The sequence below is a fragment of the Lissotriton helveticus genome, chromosome 5_2, assembly GCF_964261635.1.
Source record: "Lissotriton helveticus chromosome 5_2, aLisHel1.1, whole genome shotgun sequence".
Taxonomy (NCBI): Eukaryota; Metazoa; Chordata; class Amphibia; order Caudata; family Salamandridae; genus Lissotriton; species Lissotriton helveticus.
Window position 1 is genome coordinate 13,770,737 of NC_136066.1, and position 24,189 is coordinate 13,794,925.

The 24,189-nt window shown below is 53.0% G+C and overlaps 1 protein-coding gene across 1 annotated transcript in view; it reads right to left on the bottom strand.

The window, feature by feature from the left end:
• PIP5KL1 (phosphatidylinositol-4-phosphate 5-kinase like 1) overlaps positions 1-24,189 on the bottom strand; it is a 200,364-nt gene that overhangs the window by 15,376 nt on the left and 160,799 nt on the right. The window contains exon 9 of the mRNA XM_078646581.1: positions 19,518-19,680. Within this exon, the coding sequence (XP_078502707.1) occupies positions 19,518-19,680 (163 nt within the window). The remainder of the gene's footprint in view (positions 1-19,517; positions 19,681-24,189) is intronic.

Here is a 24,189-nt window from a genome sequence, read left to right on the forward strand (position 1 = left end):
CCACGGGAGGGGCCGAGGTCTTGGCCCCGGCCGCGCTATCTTCGTTGATCTTGGCCTTGATTTCTAGTTCTCTCAGGCCTCGTTCGTGTTCATATGCTAGTCGTTTTTCTTCGAGGTCACGTTGTCTCCGTTTCTCTTCTAGATCCCCCTCCAGCCGTAGTTGCTCGAGGGCTATCTTTTTCTCCGCTAGCTGGAGTTCTCCGTCTAGCCGGAGTTGTGCAAGTTCCACTTCGTGTAGCCGGTTGCGCTCTCGTTCTCGAGCGTCTTCATAGATGAGGTCCGCGTTTAGTGTTGCGGTTCTTTCCCCCGTCGGGGGTGTGCTAGTTTCCGGTTGCCCGGTCGGGCCATTCTCCTCTTGGGGTGGTCTGTCTCGGGTTTCCACCCAGGCTTGTAGGGCCGATTTGAAGTCCTCTTTTGTGCTCAGGCCAGTGGTAGCGATACCCATGTCTTTACAGAATTGTTTTAGTTCTTTGTGGCTGTATTCTTCTATCTTCTCTTTCTGGAATTCGGCAGGTAGGTTGGTTCCTTGGGTCGTCATGGTCTCTGTGTGTTTTCCCGTCGCAGCGGGTAGATCACTCTCTGTACGATTTTGCGTTGGCTCGGATCCTACCGCTGCCACCAATGTTAGAAAGGCGAACCCGGGGGAGGCAGAAGGTGTCTGACTGACCACCCCTAGGTCTACCCCTCCTTCAGAGAAGGGACCGAGCGATGTCGAGAGGCCTCCGACGGGAGGGCCCTCTCCTAGAATCGTACAGCAGAGTAACCACACCACTACAAATGTACACCACACGTATATAGAGTTTTCAATCTTTATCGGGCAATAAGTATCGTTTCAATATATACAGCAGATCCAGAGATCTGGAAAGTCTCGGGGCAAGGGGCGAGATAGCGGGACAGTCTTATAGATGGTCGGTTGCAAGGGGACCCTACGCACAGCTCTCAATCCTCGAGCTGGGGGGTTCCGGAAGGTTGGGCCGCGGCAGCGCCAGCAGGTTCCAAGATGGTTCAGCGAGTGTGGACCGCGGCAGCGCCAGCAGGTTCCAAGATGATTCAGCGAGTGTGGACCGTGGCAGCGCCAGCAGGTTCCAAGATGGTGCAGCGAGTGTGGACCGCGGCAGCGCCAGCAGGCTCCAAGATGGTTACAGCAAAGATGGACCGCGGCAGCGCCAGCAGGCTCCAAGGTGGTTACAGCGAAGATGGACCGCGGCAGCGCCAGCAGGCTCCAAGGTGGTTACAGCGAAGATGGACCGCGGCAGCGCCAGCAGGCTCCAAGGTGGTTACAGCGAAGATGGACCGCGGCAGCGCCAGCAGGTTCCAAGGTGGTTACAGCGAAGATGGACCGCGGCAGCGCCAGCAGGTTCCAGGGAGAGCAGCAAGGGGAGTTCGTCTCAGAGTCAGCCGCGACAGCGTCAGAAGGGCTTCTCGACTCCGGGATACAACTGCCGTCCTACTCCGGGGCTGGCCCAGATATAGGTCTGGAGTCCTTTGATGTCCGGACCCTCTCGCCTGGGGGTCAGAGGGGCCGGGATGATGGTGACACCCAGCAGGGGGTGGGGCCAGCGCTCAGGGAGGCCGGAGGTCGATCGAAACCAGGCATCCGGGGATGGTTGGGGAGCCATCGAAACTCCCCTCTCCTTGTCTCTGGTTGAGTGGCCACTCTCCCACCCGGAGGGTTCTTGGTGCCTCGATGGCGGGCTCGCTGGAGCCGTGGCCGCGGCTGGTCCGGGACCACGTGTCTGTGACGTGATGGGCCCAAGATGGCGTCGGGTCTGGAATGAGGGTCCGGGGTGGGCACCGGACCGGTAATGCTGGGGCGGCCCGAGGGTGCCGTGTCAGTGGTTGTGGGCCGCCGGGTGGCGGATCTGGTGGTTTGGAGGGCGTGCAGAGGTGTGCCCGAGGCCGACCCGGGCTGGATGGAGGGCCGATGTCGTCCGGGGCCCGCCATGCGGGAGGGGTAGGACCACGCCACGAGGCCGGGTCCAACACATGCCCTTACATACACATGCAAGAGACTTGCACGTTGTAAACAGCAAGAGCATGCCCCAGAATGGCCCCTTGTTTTGAGACTTGAGGACATGCAACACCCCCTATGGTGACCTACGCACTGCCCCCGCTGTGCCCACAGCCCCACACACCCTTATACCTGTTAATACTACAGGTGGCCCCCAATGTGAGGAGGGTGGATCTCCATTGTCGTTTGTGCATTTGAAACAAAACATCCATAAAAAGCCCTGACCCCCTTCAATAACAAATGAATTCACTGCAATGGGACCGGGGCCAATAATGCACTACACAACCACGGCCAAACTTGCTGCCAGTTACGAGAACTAGGACGACCACCTACATTCTCGAAAGTAGTTGGGTGAGGCAGATTCTAAGTAATTGTTCCAATGCTAAGTCGGATGAACGATGCACGTTGTTTACTTTACATCCCATAACCACTTCCGCCTCCCAGGCCTACAAAACTGACTTGAACGTCTCTCCTTTACAGACCCTTCCAAAATGTCATGCCTTCTCTATTAACTAAAAGGAGACCTTTATGTAGAAAATTCTGTTGTCCTTGACTATGGAAGTGTCCTCCCCGTGTGATCTCGTGGTTTGAGAGTCTGCTATTTACAAAGAATTATCCTTCTACCTGTGTTTGGTACTCATAGTAACATGCATCCTTCACTTATCTCTTGTGACATGCTGCTTGCTACCTCTTGCATCGTGAGTGGTTCCGGAACTTGCATAAGTGCCACCATTGCCTACGTAACGTTTGTTCTAGTTTTTTAGGTCCTCCATTCCTTGCAATAATATACCTCTCCTAGTACTTTGTAAGCTTATGTAACTTGCACACTGTAACCGGGGCCAGCCAACCTGCCCCGAGGAGGGCCCTCAAGTAATCACATGCGACCCCCCCCTCTTTTTTCCCCAGCCTCAGCAGCCCCCGGTATGGTCGGGACCGGAGAGATACAGCTGCGACGACGAAGAGGAAGAGGACTGGGGGCCCTTTAAGTGGACAAGAAGTCTGATGGAGGAGGAGCCTCGTACAGTACTTGAGGACGACATCGACAGCCCACAGGTGTGTTACTACACCGGAGGAGCGGTCAGTGTGAAGGAGAGCGGAGAGGCGGGAAGCAGCGAGGAGGAGCGGCGGAGAGGAGAGGAGTGGAGAAGCGAGGAGAGCGTCCAAGACCCTGAGAGGATCGAGAGCAGAGGACAGAGATCGACGCCTCGAGACCCAGCGGAACCCGAGGAGGTCTCTGGAAGAACGGAACAACAATCAGCAGGACCAGCTGAGCCCGGAGGCCAACACCACGATCCGCCCAGCCGTACGCCAGGAGGGGTACGGCTAACAGAGGTGCGTGAACGCTTCCTGGGGTGGTGGAGGAAAGGTCGAAGCCGGCCTTAAATTCCCCGTTGTCTAGATCGGTCCGGGCCCCCCCCCTTCCTCCCGTTCTCACCTGTACTCACACTCCCGTGCACTCGTCCCGCTAGGTAGAGTGAAAAGGCACCTGGGGGTTATTAGCACGTCCCTCACTTTCCCCAGTCCCAGTGTGAAGAAAAACAGCTTGGCTTGAATATTTACGTTTCCTCATTTCTGTTTGTTCCCTCGGTCATCGGCGAGAGCGGACACCACGGAGCCTCCGGAGCCTAGCAGAAGGAGGAGCCCCGTCAGAAGGAAGGAGGAGGGCGTTCTCCGGAAGACTCGCCAGGAGAGGAGCCGTTCACCCCATAGGGGATCTACACGAAAGACATGTACTGATGCACTGCTCTCTAAAATAAATAGATCAGCAACAAAAACCCGTCTACTTCCATTTCCTAGTCCCGCGCTTACAGTGGTGGAGAATGCGGGCATAACCTCCGTCTGTCCAGCAAAGATGGATGAAATTGTACAAGCCCTTGTACACGGGCAGGAGAGACTTGAACGCATAGCCGAGCAGCAGCTGCGGGCTGCAGAAGCCGACAGGGAGATCATCAAGGCGGCTGTTGTAGCCCGGTCCCTGGATCCTCCTCTGGGCTCCAACCCGGTGGCGGTTGGCGGGACTCCTCATAGCCTAGGAGGAGTATCACTGCAGAAGTACCAGCCCGGGGAGGACCCGGACGCGTTTCTTCTAAACTTTGAGAGGGCCGCACGAGCATGCGGGTGGCCCGGAGCGAAGTGGCCATTCTTTCTGGCTCCTCTATTGGTTGGTGAGGCCCAAGCGGCCTATCAGGTGGCGAACCCCCGTGGGGACACTCCATATACGGACATCAAACAGATTATATTGGACCATCTAGGCCTGGACAAAGAGGCGTATAGGCTGAGGTTCAGAAGGGAGAGAGGAGTGCCGGGGGAAATGCCGAAAACGTTATTTGTCTGCCTGAACATGGCTGCGGATAAATGGTTGAAGCCCAACGAGAGCACCAAAGAAGAGATAATGGATCGCATTTATCTCGAGCAGTTCCTGGAGGCTCTTCCTTTCTCTACTCAACGGTGGTTAAAACAACACCACGACCTAACCACCTCTCAGGCAGTCGAGATGGCGAACACATTCTCCAGAGTACAACAGAGACCACCGGGGATGGGAGAGTCCGAGAGACAGAAAATCGCTACCAAACCCGAGAAGAGACTCGGGAAAGTACCAGAGCCACAGAAACACAGGGCTTGGAGGCCAGAGCCCCTACCACACAGCGGACCGCAGTGTTTCGATTGCAGTACCTGGGGACACATCGCTCGTCATTGCCCACGTAGGAAACAAGAGGAAGAGCCCATGGAGGTCGGGTACCTGCCCCGGACCGTTTTATATTCAGCAGAGATGGGACGAGCCTATCGAGTGAGTATGGAGGTAAACGGTAACCCTGTTAAAGCCCTTCTCGACTCTGGATGTCGCCAGTCTGTAGTTCAAGCCCACCATGTGCATACACATCAGGTTCTGCCCAAGGAGAAGGTGTACATCCGGTGTGTCCACGGGGACGTAAAACCCTACCCCGTAGCCATTCTCCCGTTAGTTCCCTCTAAGGGAGAACCCTATCGAGTCAGAGTGGGAGTGTTGTCCTCACTACCGGAGGACCTGATAATCGGAACGGATAACCCGGCTTTTCTGGACATGTTCAAACAAAGCATAGGAACCAAGGGAAGAAAGATAAATCCCTCTTTGAGACGGAACCCCGTCGACGCCATGGTTTCTCCGGAACCCTGGACCCTAGACAAGAGCTTTCAGTTTGCACAGGCCAATGATGCGACCTTATTTAACGCTTGGGAGAAAGCGCACCAAACACAGGATCAGGTTCCTATCCTATATCCTCGCCTCTTCATCAAAAACGACTTATTGTACAGACAGGGGAAGGAACGGGAACCCGACCAGCTGTTGGTACCCGTACCTTTCCGGGAGCAAGTCCTGTTCTATTCCCACTCACACTTAGTAGCGGGTCACACCGGGGCCGAAAAAACGACACAATCTCCTGAAATGCTTCTACTGGCCCGGGATATATAAGGACGCCATGACATATTGTCAAGAATGCGATGTGTGCCAAAAAAGGAACATGACCAGACCACCCGCTGTTCCTTTACAACCTCTCCCAATTATAGGAGTCCCCTTTGAACGGGTTGGGATGGACCTCATAGGACCCCTACCCAAAACCAAGAAAGGTCACCAATATGTACTAGTAGTGGTAGATTACTCCACGAGATTCCCCGAAGCATTTCCTCTCAAGTCAGCAACAACGAAGAACGTCGCAGAGAAGATGCTGGAACTCTTCTCCAGAGTGGGTTTCCCGAAGGAAATATTGACCGATCAGGGGACCCCCTTTGTGTCACGGCTTATGAGAGAAGTGTGTGACCTCTTACACATCCACCAAATCCGCACCGCAGTTTACCACCCCCAAACGGATGGACTAGTCGAGCGGTACAACCACACCCTGAAGACTACCCTGCGTAAGATGTTGGAGGTAAACAGTACGGAGTGGGACCAGGTGCTCCCACTAGCTCTATACGTCATTAGAGGGCAAAAACAAAGCAGCCTGGGGTTTTCCTCATTCAAACTGCTTTACGGTCGTCAGCCTCGCTCTCTGTTGGATATGACCAAAGAGGCATGGGAGAAGGAGACCCCGGAGGAGGTAGCCAAGACCCTGGAGTACGCCCGGAACCTCAGGTCCAAACTAGGCAAATTACGAGACTTGGCGTTTGCTAACTTGGAAAAAAGCCAAGCGAAACAGAAATCCTTCTACGATAAAGGAAAGAAGTGGCGAAGACTTTCAATAGGTGACTGGGCTCTGGTGCTCCTGCCGTCTTCGACCCAGAAGTTCAAGGCAGAGTGGGGAGGACCGTACAAGGTGGTGGAAACTATTGGCAACACCAGTTACAGACTTCAGATACGGCCACGGAAGCAGCAGGTGTACCACGTAAACATGTTAAAAAAGTGGCTTGGTAGCCCCCCGACTGCGGTTCATCTGGCAGGAACAACGACACTCGACCCCTCTAATACCCTAGCTCAACTCGTGCTCAATGATGAGCTGCGGGAAGCCGAGAGGAAAGATCTTCTTAAGACATTGCAACAACATGCCAAGGTGTTCTCGGATATTCCCGGGCAGACCTCCCTGGCCGAACATAGCATAAACACAGAACCAGGAAAAAGGGTAAGGATCAAGCCCTACAGGATACCGGAAGCTAGAAGGAAAGGGATCAAACAAGAAGTGGATGACATGCTGAGACTAGGGGTGATTCGTCCTTCCCACAGCGACTGGTCAAGTCCCATAGTCCTGATCCCGAAACCAGACGGGACACGCCGGTTCTGTATGGACTTTCGAGCTTTGAATGACATTTCCACTTTCGATGCTTATCCCATTCCAAGAATAGACAAACTCATCGAGAAATTGGGCGAAGCCAAATACATAAGTACGATCGACCTCACCAAAGGGTATTGGCAGGTCCCACTGAAAGAAGAAGATCGGCACAAAACGGCTTTTACCACAGAAAACGGCAGATACGAATTTACGGTTCTCCCTTTTGGCCTACACGGCGCGCCTGCCACTTTCCAAAGGCTGATGAACACAGTACTAAAAGACATTTCGGAATTTACATCAGCATATCTGGATGACATTGTAGTCTTTAGTCCGGATTGGGAAACGCACTTGCAACACTTACACCAAGTGTTAGAAACCCTAGCCCAGGCCGGATTGAGGATAAACGCCAAGAAAACAAGGATCGCTTTTCAGAAAGTGAAGTATCTGGGATACGTTCTCGGGCACGGTCTCATCGAGCCCCAAGTTGAGAAAGTGAGGGCCATTGCCGAGACCCGGTTCCCGACTACAAAAAAAGAGCTGCGTGCGTTTCTAGGTCTTATCGGATATTACAGGAGGTTTATACCAGGGTTCGCGCAAAAGGCAGCCCCCCTTACGGATGCCCTGCAGACAACGGTTAAACAGGCGGCCTTACAGACCCCCACCGCGGCAATGTCCGACGCCTTTACCTCCCTCAAACGCACGATCACCTCGACCCCGCTCCTCACTTCGCCAGACTTTTCAAGACCCTTTTCGCTACACACAGATGCCTCGGACTACGGTATCGGGGCTGTATTGTCTCAGCCGGGGGTGGATGGAGCTGATCACCCCATTTTATTCATCAGTCGGAAGCTGTTTCCACGAGAGCTCAAATATCCGACCGTGGAGAAGGAATGTTTGGCCATCAAGTGGGCGGTCGAGAAACTGGCTTATTACCTGGAGGGGAGGCCCTTCACTCTATACACTGACCATTCCCCCCTTCTCTGGATGGCACGCAACAAATCCAATAATGCGAGGGTCATGCGGTGGTTCCTGGCCCTTCAGTCATTTGCCTTTCAAATTAGACACATGAAGGGGGTTGACAATAAGGGGGCTGACTACCTGTCACGGTATCCACTTCCCGATCGGAAGTGTTCTGGGGGGGAGGTGTGTAACCGGGGCCAGCCAACCTGCCCCGAGGAGGGCCCTCAAGTAATCACATGCGACCCCCCCTCTTTTTTCCCCAGCCTCAGCAGCCCCCGGTATGGTCGGGACCGGAGAGATACAGCTGCGACGACGAAGAGGAAGAGGACTGGGGGCCCTTTAAGTGGACAAGAAGTCTGATGGAGGAGGAGCCTCGTACAGTACTTGAGGACGACATCGACAGCCCACAGGTGTGTTACTACACCGGAGGAGCGGTCAGTGTGAAGGAGAGCGGAGAGGCGGGAAGCAGCGAGGAGGAGCGGCGGAGAGGAGAGGAGTGGAGAAGCGAGGAGAGCGTCCAAGACCCTGAGAGGATCGAGAGCAGAGGACAGAGATCGACGCCTCGAGACCCAGCGGAACCCGAGGAGGTCTCTGGAAGAACGGAACAACAATTAGCAGGACCAGCTGAGCCCGGAGGCCAACACCACGATCCGCCCAGCCGTACGCCAGGAGGGGTACGGCTAACAGAGGTGCGTGAACGCTTCCTGGGGTGGTGGAGGAAAGGTCGAAGCCGGCCTTAAATTCCCCGTTGTCTAGATCGGTCCGGGCCCCCCCCCCCTTCCTCCCGTTCTCACCTGTACTCACACTCCCGTGCACTCGTCCCGCTAGGTAGAGTGAAAAGGCACCTGGGGGTTATTAGCACGTCCCTCACTTTCCCCAGTCCCAGTGTGAAGAAAAACAGCTTAGCTTGAATATTTACGTTTCCTCATTTCTGTTTGTTCCCTCGTCATCGGCGAGAGCGGACACCACGGAGCCTCCGGAGCCTAGCAGAAGGAGGAGCCCCGTCAGAAGGAAGGAGGAGGGCGTTCTCCGGAAGACTCGCCAGGAGAGGAGCCGTTCACCCCGTAGGGGATCTACACGAAAGACATGTACTGATGCACTGCTCTCTAAAATAAATAGATCAGCAACAAAAACCCGTCTACTTCCATTTCCTAGTCCCGCGCTTACACACACGTGTCATTATTCCTGCTGTAATGCCTCGTTTGCTACCTCTAGTATTGTTAGCTCACTATTGCCACTGTCTTTAAGTTTGCTTTGTAACGTGTTCACTTCTAGTGCTCTCAAGTCTCAGTTCTGTTCCTATTGTGAAGCGCTCCAAGGTGGTCCCAGTGTCCCAATCAATCAATCAGGGTTTTATAAAGCGCGCTACCCACCCGTGAGGGTTCCACGCGATCTAAAGGAGCTCCACGAATCTTCAACCTAGCACTGCTCTTTAGGATCTTGTATTTTTCATTTGTGGTGTTAATCTGTAACTCTTTACGCTGCAGAAACATTCGGATGCCTTCCAGATTTATGATGGCCAGTTCGGTACGTGCCGGGAGCACAGGAGCATCGACCCCCACAGAGCGGCACCTCGAGGTTGAGGGCCTTCAGATCGCTGTCAACATCCTTGATAAAAATATTAAACACAGGTGTGGCCAGAACACAACCCGGCCGATCCCAACATTGATATTGAAGCTATCAGTGACTTCTCTCAGGCCATATATTACGAAAAGACATATCATTATTACATAGGACTTTAATTGCCGATGTCAGTCTTTCTGGGCAGGAATGATAGTGTTCACCAAAGCAACTCCTGGTTTACCTACCATTTTTGTTGGACTTGGCCCTTCTAGCAGGTTCACCCCTGAACTTTTTGCTTTTAACTGTGACATGGTATTAGTGGTTCTTGGTTTCTGCGCACTTTCACTGTGTCCCAGTGGAAAGTGCGTGCGCACTCTGAGTGCATGTGGTAAGATAGGCCTGCCCTCCCATAGGAATGCATGGGGAATGTCTGTGTCCCTGGTAGTTCCTGATTTTATTTATTTTTATTTATTGAATTTATAGAGCGCGCAATCACCTGACAGGCATCCCGGCGCTAGAGAAAGGGTGGGACGGTGATACCAAGGGATCAGAAATGACAATACCACAGGACACAACTGCTGAGACTAGGCTCTAGTGTGGGAAATAGCCATGTTTTCAACCTCCTCCTGAACTGGAGGAGTTCACTGATTTGCCTGAGTTCCAGCGGAAGGGTATTCCACAACTTGGCTGCTGCAACTTCGAAGGACCTACCACCAGCTCTGACCTTCTTAAATCTTGGTACCCTCACCAGCTTTGCTTCAGCCGAACGCAACAGTCTGGTAGGAACATACCAGTCAAACTTGTTCTGCAGGGGAACCGGGCCAGCTCCATGCAAGGATTTATACAATATACAGAGTGACTTAAACTGAATACGCTGCTTCACTGGCAACCAGTGAAGCTCGGCTTGAGCCCGCGAAGATGAAGATCTCCTAGGCCAACCAAGCGCCAGTTTCGCCGCAGAAGACTGGACTCTTTGCAACCTATCCAAAAGAGTTTTAGGAGACTCGAGCAGGAGGGCATTGCAATAATTGAGCCTACTGAGGATCGTGCTCTGAGTAATTAGCTTACGTGCGTCGGGGGGGAGCAGATGGAGAATCTTGCGCAAGGATCTGATGATGGATAGACAGCAACCCACGGTTTTAGTCACTTGCACCTCCATGGTTAACTTGTCATCAACCATCACCCCCAAATTGCGCACGGTCTGTACAGGCTGGACCGCATTGAGGGTCTCCGATGGCCAGAAATTGGAGGGCAACGTCGGAGGGATCTTTTGCGTCGAGCAGTACAACACCTCCGTTTTCGAGGCGTTAAATTTCAGCGAATTTTCCCTCAGCCACACAGCCGTATCACGCAGGCAACTATGAAACTCCTCGACCGAAGTTGAATTCTCTCCTTCCAGGGAGTGAATCAGCTGAGTATCATCAGCATAGTTAACAATGTTGATGTTATATTGTATAATTTCCGCGATCAAGGGTTTCATGTAAGCGTTAAAGAGAATAGGGCTGATAGCCGGGCCTTGAGGCACTCCATGCGAGACATTGGAGAATGCCGACTGAAACGGAGGAAGAGATACCGCTTGCTGACTACCCATCAAAAACGACCCAAGCCATTTCAAAGCACAACCCGTGACTCCCAGTTCATGCAGTCTATCTAGCAAGGTGAGATTATTAACCGTATCGAATGCGGCAGACAGGTCAAGCAGTACAAGTACCGCCGCCTGCCCTTTGTCTGCACGCATCCGAAGATCATCCATTACCGTCGCTAGGGCCGTTTATGTGCCATGAGCAGGCCGAAAGCCGAATTGGACATCCTCCAACAACTTATGATGTTCCAAATAGTTGGAGAGGATACGACTCACAGGTCGCTCCATAATTTTCACTGGAAAGGGCAACTGAGAGATAGGCCTATAGTTCATGGCACATTCAGGGTCCAGGGAGGGCTTTTTCAGCAATGGCGTTACCAGAGCTTGTTTCCATTGTATAGGAACCTGTCCTTCACTAAAGGACTGGTTACAAATCCGAAGAAGAGAGGGGAACAACTCGTCCTCGAATGCTTTCCATATTTTGCAAGGTAATGGATCCAGTAAGAAGCCCGAGGATATAGCCATTGCAAGGCTACGGAACTCTTTCATATCGAGCGATGGAAAAACATCTAACTGAAAGTCCTTACCTCTCTCGGCACTGGTTACAATGTTCGTTGGGTTGACTGCTACCTGGTCAACCACTTCTAAATTAGGCACCCTTCGTTCTTCCTTACACCCTATGGTACTCTCTAATTCCTCAATAATTTTATTGACTTTCTCCTGAAAAAAAACCGCCAAATCATCCCAAAGTGCCTGAGTGGGAGGGATTATGTTTTTAACACAGTCAGGGTTAGTCAGGTTATTGAGGATATTGAAAATGCTCCTTGTACTATTAGGGGCATTCAGTATCCGGTTCGAATAAAAATCTGCCTTCGCAGATTTAATCGCTTTCCTATAAATAGCCAGCTTCGTTCTCCAAGAAGCTCTATCTCCGGCCTCATAGTGGTGCCTCCACACGCTCTTAAGTTGCTTAAGGTTGTCATTAAACCACGGGGCTGATGGTCTACCCCTGTTATAGTGCTTTTTCAGAGGGGCTAAACTATCCAGGACGGCTATAATTTCTCCACAGAGGGCTGAGTAGTTTCCCTCCACATGCACCTCCGGGGAGAAGTCCTGTCCCTGAAACAACTGCTTAGCGCCCTTCTTCCGCAGCAGTGCTTTCCAATCTCTACCAACATACCCACCAACCTGATTACTACCACAATTAGCTTGAATGACATCATTAATATAGAATTTGATCAAAAAATGATCAGCCCAGTCCATAGGGAGAATCTCTCCCATAGAGAGAAGCTCTACCTCTGACAGAATAAGATCAAGTGTGTGGCCACCCGTGTGAGTAGCCTCCGATACCCATTGAACCAGGCCCAAATCCTCACAGGAGTTAATGATGTTAGAAAAAGCGGAGTCCAGTTTACCATTGTACCACAGATTAAAGTCACCAAGGACCAATAATCTCCGATGGGTAGTGCTCATGTTAGTCAACATCTCCAGCAACGCCTGCTGCCGTCGCTGGTTGAGCGCCCCCGGCGGTCTATAGCAAATAATGCCTGTTATGGTCTGACCCTGCAAGTTAGTAATCGAGAAACCCAGGCACTCAAAACCCAGCACTTCATCAATATCTAAATAGGCAAGCTTGAGCGAGTCCTTATAAATTAGACCCAACCCACCACCCCTACCACTCGTTCTAGGTTTATGCAGAATTTTGTAGTTAGGGGGGCATGCAAGGCCATGGTCGATCTTACATTCAGGAAGAGTCCAGGTCTCTGTCATAAACAGAATATCCAGGTCATGGGACTCAAGTGCCAGTTGAATCTCTATCTTGTGCTTCCCCAATGATCTTACATTTAGTAAGCCGCACGGAATTGTACCCTGTTTCAAAAACTCGGACAGGGGGCGAGCAGAGTCCGCCAAACAAATCCCACCCTTGGTCTGACTCTCTAATTCAATACGTCGGAGTTCCGCCGACGAATACTGGATAGACCTACAGGCAGCATTACCAGAGTTCCTACCAACCACTACCGAAACGGCAGCATGGCTGGCGCTGAGCGCGGCCCTAGCGCGGGCGGGCGCAGACGGGCAGGACTCAGGCACGACTCCGGCACGCCACCGTCGCGCCTGCTGCACGCGTCCGCTGCTCGCTCGCGTCTGCATCTGTTTTTATCTGATTGGGCCAGGGCCTGGGGAAAAGACTAGACCGCTACCAGGCAACAATGGCGGCTCCGCTCACACGGACGGACCTCGCCAGACTGGGACTGCGGGGAGCCAGATGAAGCAGGCTCTCAAGACGCCAGCAGCACCGGGGGGATTACCGTGGGCAGTTAAGTGCTATGTGCAATATAGAGCGGGTAAACTAAAAGCTAAAAAATACGAGCACACAATATTATTAAAATTGCTGTTAATCGCAATACAGTGTAATCCTTTAAAAACGCGCTAGTAATAAGCAGCTGAAAGCTCCCGCAACTGTCCTTCACACTCCACAATCTCTAATGCTGCGCGCTCGCGTCAGCATCTGTTTTTATCTGATTGGGCCAGGGCCTGGGGAAAAGACTAGACCGCTACCAGGCAACAATGGCGGCTCCGCTCGCACGGACGGACCTCGCCAGACTGGGACTGCGGGGAGCCAGATGAAACAGGCTCTCAAGACGCCAGCAGCACCGGGGGATTACCGTCGGCAGTTAAGTGCTATGTGCAATATAGAGCGGGTAAACTAAAAGCTAAAAAATACGAGCACACAATATTATTAAAATTGCTGTTAATCGCAATACAGTGTAATTCTTTAAAAAACGCATGATGCGTGGGGTGTGCAGGCTGGAGTCTGGTATGTGCGGACTCGTGTGATTGAATGCTGCGAAATGATGTATGCGGCGTGTATGTGTCTATGGGAGAAGTGCCACTTCTAGACATGGGCGTGTGTGTGCAGTGAGTGTGCTGGCACGTGACTGGCTGAAGCTGGCTGGGGAGCCTGGCTCCAGGAGTTTGTGTGGGTCTGCCCCAGTGGTGAATGGAGAGATTAGCATGCTGATGTGAGGGAGGGGTGCACCTGGGTCCTGAATAGGGCTGGGCTTTCCCCACACAATGCTGGCTCCGCCCCCTGTGGTGCGTCTAATGTCCCTAGCCCTGCCAGTGAATAGAGTGAGGGGCTGAGCACATCAAGAGTGCTCCCAAACCAGCTGCGCCTGGTTTTTCCCCCACCCTGCACCTTTATACAAATGAATTCAATGTATAAAAAGGGGCTCTGTCTCCTTACAAAATGTTCTAGTTTCTGAGTGGAATCTACCAGGGGCGTGCTGCTGCTGGGGCCCAGGGGAAGGCTTGCCTCCCTGGGCCCTGCCCAGCCCCTGGATATCCTGGATGCTTGGAAAGCTCTCTCCCTGTGGGGCCCCTCTGCCTTCCTGGGGGAGCTGGAGGACTTTTCTTGTTGGGAGCTGCTGTGCTCCACCTTCTTTGCCCCAGGACTTTTTCTGCTACTTTGGGTGTTTGGTGCCCTAGCGCCTGGGAGCGCTTTATTTGGCCCCTAGCACTTGAGAGCGCTTTATTTGGTTCACTAGCGCCTGGGAGCGCTTGATTTGCCCCTTTGGTTTTGATTTAAGGAGGCAGGTGCCCACCCTGCATTTTGCCGCATTCGGAGCGGTCTTCTGCCCCTTTATTTGACCCCTGGCAAGTGCCCACCCCGCCAGGGACACTGCCGTAATTATTTGTTAATGTATCAAGGGTGCCCACCCCTCATTTTGTGCCCTCGAGTGGAATCACCGCCGCCGGCCCGGAGATCGTGTAAAGAGGCGCTGTGCCCGCCTCCCTACCAAGGGCCGCGCTGTCATTGGCGGCCCTCAAACAGGAAGTCAGGCGGCATCACGCCTGGCTGTGGGCAGGACTTCCGGGTTGCCGAAAGAAGTCCAGCCCACCGCCGAGACAAGACAGGAAGGAAAGTCCCCCCCGCGGCCCGGGGCTCCTGTGAGCTGTGGAGAGCCCCGGGGCCGCCAACCAAGACAAGCGCGAGCCAGCGAAGGCCCGGTCCCGAGATGGGGGACTGGGTGAGGATGCCGGGTGAGCTACAGTACGGGGCTCCCAGGTGGAGGAGAGAGCCCCGCTCGCACCGCCGACCGGAGGAGCCTCCCCCCCGCCAGAGACTAGCCCGGTGAGTGTCAAAGGGCTGGGGGGGAAGCTCCGGTAGGCCTAGAAGTGCCTAGAAGGCACGGAGACCAAGAGAGTGCTCACGAGCGGCCGCGCCTTGCAGGGGGCCGCTCCTACAGTTTGGGGGCATGTTGTGTTAGTGCCCCTGAGGCCCCAGCGTGACTTAGGGGCCTTTGATTTCCGAGTCCCCAGAGGGGGGACTCCAACGATCCCGAGTGCCCCCACAGGTGCGGCATGTAGTTATAGAAGCCCCGTGTGGCTCTAGCCTTTGATTTAAGTGGCTCCAACGTTGCGGGGCAAGTTCTCTCCCTTCGGGGTGTCCAGTTGTCTAAAGCGCCAGCGTGCTTCACAGTATTTGGGGGCCAGCCTTTGCCCCTTACACTGGACATTATTGTATTGTAGGAGCCAGAGGGCTCCAATGCACCTGTTTATTCCCGAGCCTAGAGGGCTCCAGCCGTTTGGCACAGTCTTGGTCCTGAGGGGCTAGCGAGAGCCCCCGTTGCAGTTTTGTCCTCAGCTGCCCAGCAAGTAGTGGGCAGCTGCACCGTTTAGGTTTTGCTTTCAAGGGACTTGTTCTTTGGACTAGGAGTGAGACGCACTCCTTCATCCCTACCTGGACCTTCCCCAGCTGCGCAGTTAGTGCCAGCCGCAGCGTTTAGGCCCTGTTCTGTCCCTGTCCTCAGCTGCCCAGCCAGTAGTGGGCAGCTGCTACGTTTAGGTTTTGGCGCAGTGGCGCAACCTGGACTTTGATGTAAGTTCTGTGCTAATGTGGTTTCTGCAACTTGTTCTTTGCTGCACGTCTGAATGTGTTTTTGATGCATCATGTGCCTTGTTCTTACACCGCTGAATGTATGTTTATGCATTATGTGTTTTGTTCCCATGCCTATACCCCTAAATGTATGGTGATGCTTAGGTGGTTGTTTTCTCCTAGTACAGGTGTTTCTAGTGAGGTCCTGGTTCTCTGCGTGACATTCTCCTAAGGTGGTTAGGGTTGCGTAGGTGGTACTTACCTCTTACGAATGATTACTGGTTGTGTGCTACATGATTATTTGGTGTTTAACTATCTCCAAGGGCTTGATACTGAGCTCGTCCCCTGACCAGAGTCCCAGGACCAGTGGACTCTATTGTGCCTTCCCTGACAAATTGCAGGGACTTGTCTGATCTCCTTGGGCCGCTGGGGCCTCGCCTGAAGTGTACTTCGCTCACTCCCCTGCAGCTCGTGCCTTGCCGCCCCCGCCAAGAGCCGCACCACTCCTTGTGAAGCCGTGCTCTGCTCCGCCTGGGCCGCCCGCATCCTGCACCTCGGCAGCTTGTGCCTGGGCCGCCTTCATGCCTCGAGCCGCGCAGCTCTCCTCTGAGCCGCGTCCGCTTCGCTGGGTCGCCCGCACCCTGCCCCCTCCTCCTCTGAGCCCACACCTTGGTCGCCCCAACCAAACGCTTGTAGCGCGCGGGTCGCCCCCGCCCTCTCAGGCCTACTGAGGAGATCACTCGATTATATGTTCTATGGTCTAAAAGTGTTATTTCTAAAAGTGCTTATTCCTGACAGTGGTCCAGGTGGCCCTGTCTTGTACATATCCCCTGTAAATTCTGCCCGTGCCTGTTGGCACATTGTAAAGTGTGTGTTTTATCTAATGTGTTTTTGTGTAATACAAAGGCTATTTTTACATATAACCTTGTGTGGAGTTTCCTTTGTGGTGGGCCTTTGGGTGTTGTTGCTGGGGGTGCATGCGCAAACACTTAACTCACATTGCCTCCGAGTTTAGCCTTACTGCTCGTGCTACGTTACCAAGGGGGTGAGCAGGGGTTATCTTGGCGTGTAACTCCCTTGCTCTGACGTGGGAATGGTGATCTCTGACTGACTTTGGCGCAAGCCCTGGACAGCCAGGGATCCCATTTCTAACAATTTTCAATTCAATAAACGTCAAATATAATTTAGATTTTTGAAAGCTGGAATATTTCAGGCCAATCTTAAATAGCTCCATTGCTTGATCAGTTGTTCCTTGGCCTCTCCTAAACCCTGCCTGCGACACGTTGATGATCCCATTATAATACCTCCAATTATCTAGACGAGTGTGCAAAAGTTTTGCATAAATCTTCCCTACTGCATCGAGCAGGGAGATTGGTCGATAATTTGCGGATCCTTCCGCGGGCCCTTCTTATGAAGAGGAATAATTATGGCACTTTTCCACGACTCTGGTACCGTCCGCTGGCGCCAGATAACAGTGAAGGCAGCAGTGAGAAGGGGTACCCAAGTATCGAGATGTGAATGAATCTGTACGCTGGTGCCAGATAACACACTCCTCTCGACCTCACTCTCTCCTCCTGTTCAATCTTGGATGGATCAGCTGAATTTACTCAACAATAAACCTATCATTGTCGACAGCTCAAAGTCCCTTGGTGTCATACTTGACAAAAGGCTCAATCTACTCTCCCACATCAATTCCATTGCAGAGAATGCACGTTACCAACTGCCCCTTCCCTGGGGGATTCAACGTTTCATTCTGGAGCAAGACCTAAAAACTTTGGTCCAATCTCTGGTTCTCTCTAGTTTGGACTATTGCAATTCTCTTCATGCTGGCCTCCCCAAATCCCACCTTTCCCCTCTTGAATCCGTTCTCCATTCAGCAGCTCGTTTTGTCTTTGGGACCAAAAGAAGTGACCACATCACACCCATTTTGTCTTCTCTTCGATGTCTCCCCATTGAGGCAAGATCAATCTACAAGCTTGCCTGTATCACACACAAAGCCTTGCACTCCTCCTCCCCTCGATACCTGGCGAATAAACTGAAAATCTCTGGAGGCTCTAGACCTTCACGTAATGCAGAACATTTTCTGCTTGAGCCCCCCTCCTTCAAAAGGGAAAGATCGATGGCTCAATCCTTCTCAGGCGATGTGGTAAAAATCTGGAACTCACTTCCTCCACCTCTCCGTACCACCACCTCTATCCGGACTTTCAAAGCCGATCTCAAATCTCTTCTTTTCCAAAGACTCTTCCAGAACTAATACAACCCTTTTCATGTCCCTCCAGGAAGGTCTCAATATTGTACATTTGTAATCTATGCCTGTACGATCTTCATCCTAATCTGTTTTTTTATTTTTGTGTGAGGCACACAGGAGCCCCACAGGGCTGTCAGTTCATCACCCATCTGGGACCCCGATAGGATGAGTGAGTGAGTGAGGGAGTGACTGTGAGGCACACAGGAGCCCCACAGGGCTGTCAGTTCATCACCCATCTGTGACTCTGAAAGGATGACTAAAGCCTCAAGACCTGGCTTTTCGAGCAGTAGCACCATTCCCCACCCCCCAGCGCCTTGAGACCCGCACGGTTAAGTAGTGCACATTACAAATGCAATGATTGATTGATTGATTGATAAGGGGGTTGACTGTGAGGCACACAGAAGCCCCACTCCCCCCAGTCCAGATATCAGCCATCTGTGACCCTGATAAGATGAGTGATTGAGGGAGTGACTGCGAGGCACACAGGAGCCCCACAGGGCTGTCCATTCATCACCCATCTGTGACCCTGATAGGATGAGTGAAAGGAGAGTGACTGTGAGGCACACAGGAGCACCTCAGGGCTGTCCATTCATCACCCATCTGTGCCTTGATAGGATGAGTGAGTGAGGGAGTGACTGCGAGGCACACAGGAGCCCCACAGGTCTGTCAGTTCATCACCCATCTGTGACCGTGATAGGATGAGTGAGTGAGGGAGTGACTGCGAGGCACACAGGAGCCCCACAGGCCTGATCATTCATCACCCATCTGTGACCCTGATAGGATGAGTGAGTGAGGGAGGGACTGCGAGGCACACAGGATCCCCAATGGGCTGTCCATTCATCACCCATCTGTGACCCTGATAGGATGAGTGAGTGAGGGAGTGACTGTGAGGCACACAGGAGCCCCACAGGGCTGTCCATTCATCATCCATCTGTGACCCCGATAGGATGAGTGAGGGCGTGAGTGACTGTGAGGCACACAGGAGCCCCACAGGGCTGTCCATTCATCATACATCTGTGACCCTGATAGGATGAGTGAAAGGAGAGTGACTGTGAGGCACACAGGAGCCCCACAGGGCTGTCCATTCATCATCCATCTGTGACCCCGATAGGATGAGTGAGTGAGGGAGGGACTGTGAGGCACACAGGAGCATAACAGGGCTGTCCATTCATCACCTATCTATGACCCCGATAGGATGAGTGAGGGAGTGACTGTGAGGGACACAAGACACCTGCAGGGCTATCCATTCATCATCCATCTGTGACCCTGATAGGATGAGTGAAAGGAGAGTGACTGTGAGGCACACAGGAGCCCCACAGGGCTGTCCATTCATCACCCATCTGTGCCTTGATAGGATGAGTGATTGAGGGAGTGACTCTGAGGCACACAGGAGCCCCACAGGTCTGTCAGTTCATCACCCATCTGTCACCCTGATAGGATGAGTGAGTGAGGGAGTGACTGTGAGGCACTCAGGAGCCCCCCATGCCTGTCCATCACTACTCCATACATTTCCTGCAGCAATAAGGGCGCGTACTCACTGCTTTGTCCGGAGGATGAGGTTGGCAAAGGACCAGCTCTGCGATCTCTCGTCCGCGTGAAGAGGCTGAAACGCGACCAGGAGGCTGTAATCCAGGACGTTCATCTCGCGCAGGAACTTGGTGTCCAGTTCCACCTGGTGCACCAGCCACGGGCGCTGCTGAGCTGCAAGGAGAGGCGAGACTTGAGCTGATGCAAGGGAGACAAGAGGTCAGTGCACATTTAGGAGAGACTGCTGCTGAGCTGCAGGAGGGATACAGAAGAACTGAGACACCTGGGGAACAGGAGCTCAGCAGAGAACCAGGAGAGACATGGAAGGGCTGCTGAGCTGCAGGAGAGATACAGAAGGACTGCTGAGACACATGGGGACCAGGTGATCAGCGGCACAGCAGGATAGACATTGAAGGGCTGCTGAGCTGCAGGAGAGATACGAAGAACTGCTGGGACACCTGGGGAATGCATTGACACGCAGCGTAAAATACCAATAGTACAAGGTGTCCAGCCTGACTCCGGTCAGAACTGGTCGCTCCTCTCGCAGCTCGCCCCAGCCATTTGTGCCAGCGACCTGCATCCTGCCCTGCCATCTGTGCCAGCGACCCGCATTGTACCCTGCCATAGTGCCTGGTATCGTTGCCTGCATTGACATCTATTGTGCCAGCTGATTGTGCCTGCGACCACATTCTGTGCCCTTGACTGTGCCAGCGATTGTTTGTCTTGTGCCCACGACCTCCCAGCATAGTTGTTGTGTCTTTAGCCCGTCCACGCCGCCACTGCTCCCCCGCGGCCCCAACCCCGCTCCCTCCAGCTCTAACTGACCATCCTACCCCGCCCCCCGCCTCCCAGCTACTCCTCCCTCGCTCCGCCCCCTCCACTCTCCATTTATGACAGATGGACCTTCGTGCAGCGTCCACGCGCAGCGGCCGCGCCCCATGCGCGCCGAACGCCAGTCCCCCTGGTCCACGCAAACCCCACTCTACCCGCACAACGTACGACGCCGCTACCCTCTCTGCCCTTAACCCCGGACGCACACCACAATGCTGCAAAGCTGCCCCAGGACACACCCATGGACCCTTCACCTGTCACTCCTGCAAGTTCGCCTGCATCAAGACCTACACCAAATCCACTAATTCCAAACACAGTTCCGACTCTAACAACCTGAAGTGCATTCTGCTGAACACCCGCTCGGTCCACAGACACGCCACTGAACTTTGGGACCTACTCGACACGGCTTCTCCGGACGTCGCCTTCCTTACAGAAACCTGGATGAACACCTCATCAGCGCCCGACATCTCCATAGCCATCCCGGACGCTTACAAGATCATCCGAAAAGACCGCACCAACCAAACAGGAGGAGGCATCGCCATCGTCCATAAGAACACCATCCGAATCACGACCAGCTCCGACGATAACCTTGCTACCGCCGAACACCTCCACTTCCAGATCCACACCGACCCCAGGACCACACTCAGAGGCACCCTCATCTACAGACCACCAGGACCCCGTACACAATTCAGCGAAGACATCACTGACTTTATCAGCCCACATCCCCTCAACTCCGAAAGCTACATCCTACTGGGAGACCTCAACTTCCACCTGGAAAAGAAAAACGACAGCAATACCACCACCCTTCTGGACAACCTGGCCAACCTCGGACTCAAACAACTTGTTGACACCCCCACCCACCTGGCCGGACACACGCTCGACCTCATCTTCACCGCCAACAAGCACATCTCCTTCGACCACACCACAACTCTCCATTGGACGGACCACAGCTGCGTTCACTTCAGCTACAAAAAGACCTTGACCCTCAACCCCCCACAACCTGTTCCTCGAAGAAACTGGAACAAAATCATCGCCGAACAACTCTTCACATCGCTTAACCAAAACCCTCCTGCCATATCATCGAATCCAAACCAAGCTGCCTCCAAATTCATACAATGGATCACCCACAGCGCTGACGAACTAGCACCCTTGGAAAAACACCAAATCAAACTAGGTAGCAAAAAGGCCCCCTGGTTCAACGATGACCTTAAGAAATCCAAGAAGTTTTGTCGTACTCTCGAGAAAACCTGGAGAAAAAACCCAACCTCTAACAACCTGACCACCCTCAAGGCCGCCACCCGCAAACACCACCAATTGATCCGATCCACCAAGAAATCAGCATTCAAGGACCGACTCGACAAAAACGCCCACATCAGCAAGGAACTATTCAATATCGTCAAAGAATTTACCAACCCCACCGCCGGCACGAACGACATCACACCCTCCCAAGACCTCTGCGACTCCCTATCCTCTTTCTTCCACAACAAAATCGCCGACATTCATAACAGCTTTGAAAACCAGTCCGAGGAACAGTCCTCTCCACCCACCCCGAACCAAAACATAACTCTCACAACCTTCGCGCCTGGAACCCAATCACTACTGAAGACACCATCCGCCTGATGAACTCCATCCACTCAGGATCGCCAACCGACCCATGTCCCCACTACATTTTCAACAAAGCAGACTCCATCATCGCACCCCATCTCCGCGATGTCATCAACTGCTCCTTCAACTCCGCTACCTTCCCAGAAAGCTGGAAACATGCCGAACTCAGCGCCCTCCTGAAGAAACCCACAGCAGACCCCTCTGAACTTAAGAACTACCGCCCCATCTCACTCCTCCCATTCCCTGCCAAAGTCATTGAGAAAGCCGTCAACAGTCAGCTCGCCGCCTTCCTTGAATCCAACAATTCCCTCGGCACCTCACAGTCCGGCTTCCGAGCCAAACACAGCACCGAAAGCGCACTCATCGCAGCTACAGACGACATCCGAACGCTACTGGACAACGGAGAAACAGTTGCCCTCATCCTTCTTGACCTCTCCGCCGCATTCGACACAGTCTGTCACAGCACTCTCATTCAACGCCTCAGCAACGTCGGAATACATGGAAAATCATTGGACTGGATCATCTCGTTCCTCGCCGGGAGAACCCAGGGAGTCCGCCTCCCCCCCATTCAAATCAGAGACCACCGAAGTCATCTGCGGAGTACCACAAGGATCATCACTCAGTCCCACCCTCTTCAACGTTTACATGAGTCCCCTAGCATCCATCGCGCGACAACACAACCTCAACATCATCTCCTACGCAGACGACACCCAGCTGATCCTCTCCTTCACCAAAGACCCTAACACCGCCAAAACCAATCTACACGAAGGAATGAAAGAAGTAGCCGAATGGATGAAGAACAGCCGCTTAAAACTAAACTCGGACAAAACGGAAGTCCTCATCTTAGGATCATCCCCATCTGCCTGGGACGACTCATGGTGGCCACCGGCCCTAGGTACAGCACCCATACCTACAGACCACGCATGTAACCTGGGCTTCATCTTAGATTCCTCCCTCTCGATGACCAAACAAGTCAACGCCGTCTCATCCTCATGCTTCAACGTACTCCGCATGCTCAAAAAAATCTTCCGTTGGATCCCCACCGAAACAAGAAAGACAGTCACCCACGCACTGGTCACTAGTCGACTGGACTACGGAAACACCCTCTACGCCGGAACCACAGCCAAACTACAGAAAAAACTCCAACGCATCCAAAACGCCTCAGCCAGACTCATCCTAGACATCCCTCGTCAAGCTCACATCTCCGGTCACCTGAAAGACCTCCACTGGCTCCCCGTCAACAAGAGAATAACGTTCCGTCTCCTCACCCACGCACACAAGGCCCTCTACGACCTAGGACCCGAATGCCTCAACACACGTCTGTCCTTCTACACACCCACCCGCCAACTACGATCATCCAATCAAGCCCTCGCCGCAATTCCGCGCATCCATAGATCCACCATGGGAGGAAGATCCTTCTCCTATTTAGCGGCCAAAACCTGGAATTCTCTCCCCACTCACCTCCGCCTCACCCAAGACCACCTCTCCTTCAGAAAACAGCTTAAAACCTGGCTTTTCGATAAGTAATGCACAACCCTCCCCAAGCGCCTTGAGACCCTCTGGGTGAGTAGTGCGCTATACAAATTCCTGAACTTGAACTTGAAGGTCAATTAAAAGCATATAGAACTAATATGGGAGAGATCTCCTAGTGATAGGACAATTCTTCTAGTAGAAGACCACCATGTCACCTTTGTGGGAGAAGCCTTCTCCTACAAAGGTGACAAAGTGGCTCACCTTCCCACAACTAAAATCTGTCTTAACAGAATCAAAACATTCATCCCGCAAGTTTGCACACACAACAGAGAGTGGAACAAAGGAGAACGAGAAAACAAGCCACATTTCACACCTTTTTCAAAATCTGTACGAAAGAGGCAAGAAGACGAGGCGGACATACAAACATATCTACAAGACTGCGAGTGCCCGTCTCGAGATCCTCGACAAACGACAGGCGAAATATACAAAGTTCTTAAATCACTCCCTGCTGGAACATTTCTACAAACTCATGTACCAAAGGTACCTAACCCGGCCCGACTTCATAACATCGGACCTACCGAGTCCAATCAATGCTGGCGTTGCGGCAGAGAGGAAGGAACAGTTCTGCACATATTGTGGACCTGTGCACTCATCCAGACTCTCTGGAAGGAAATTCTGGGTCATATCAAGGAGACAGTAAGATACCGCGTCCCAGCCGAGTCGCGGATGGTACTCCTGGGTATGCCACCATCAACTCCTACCACTCTGACTCAC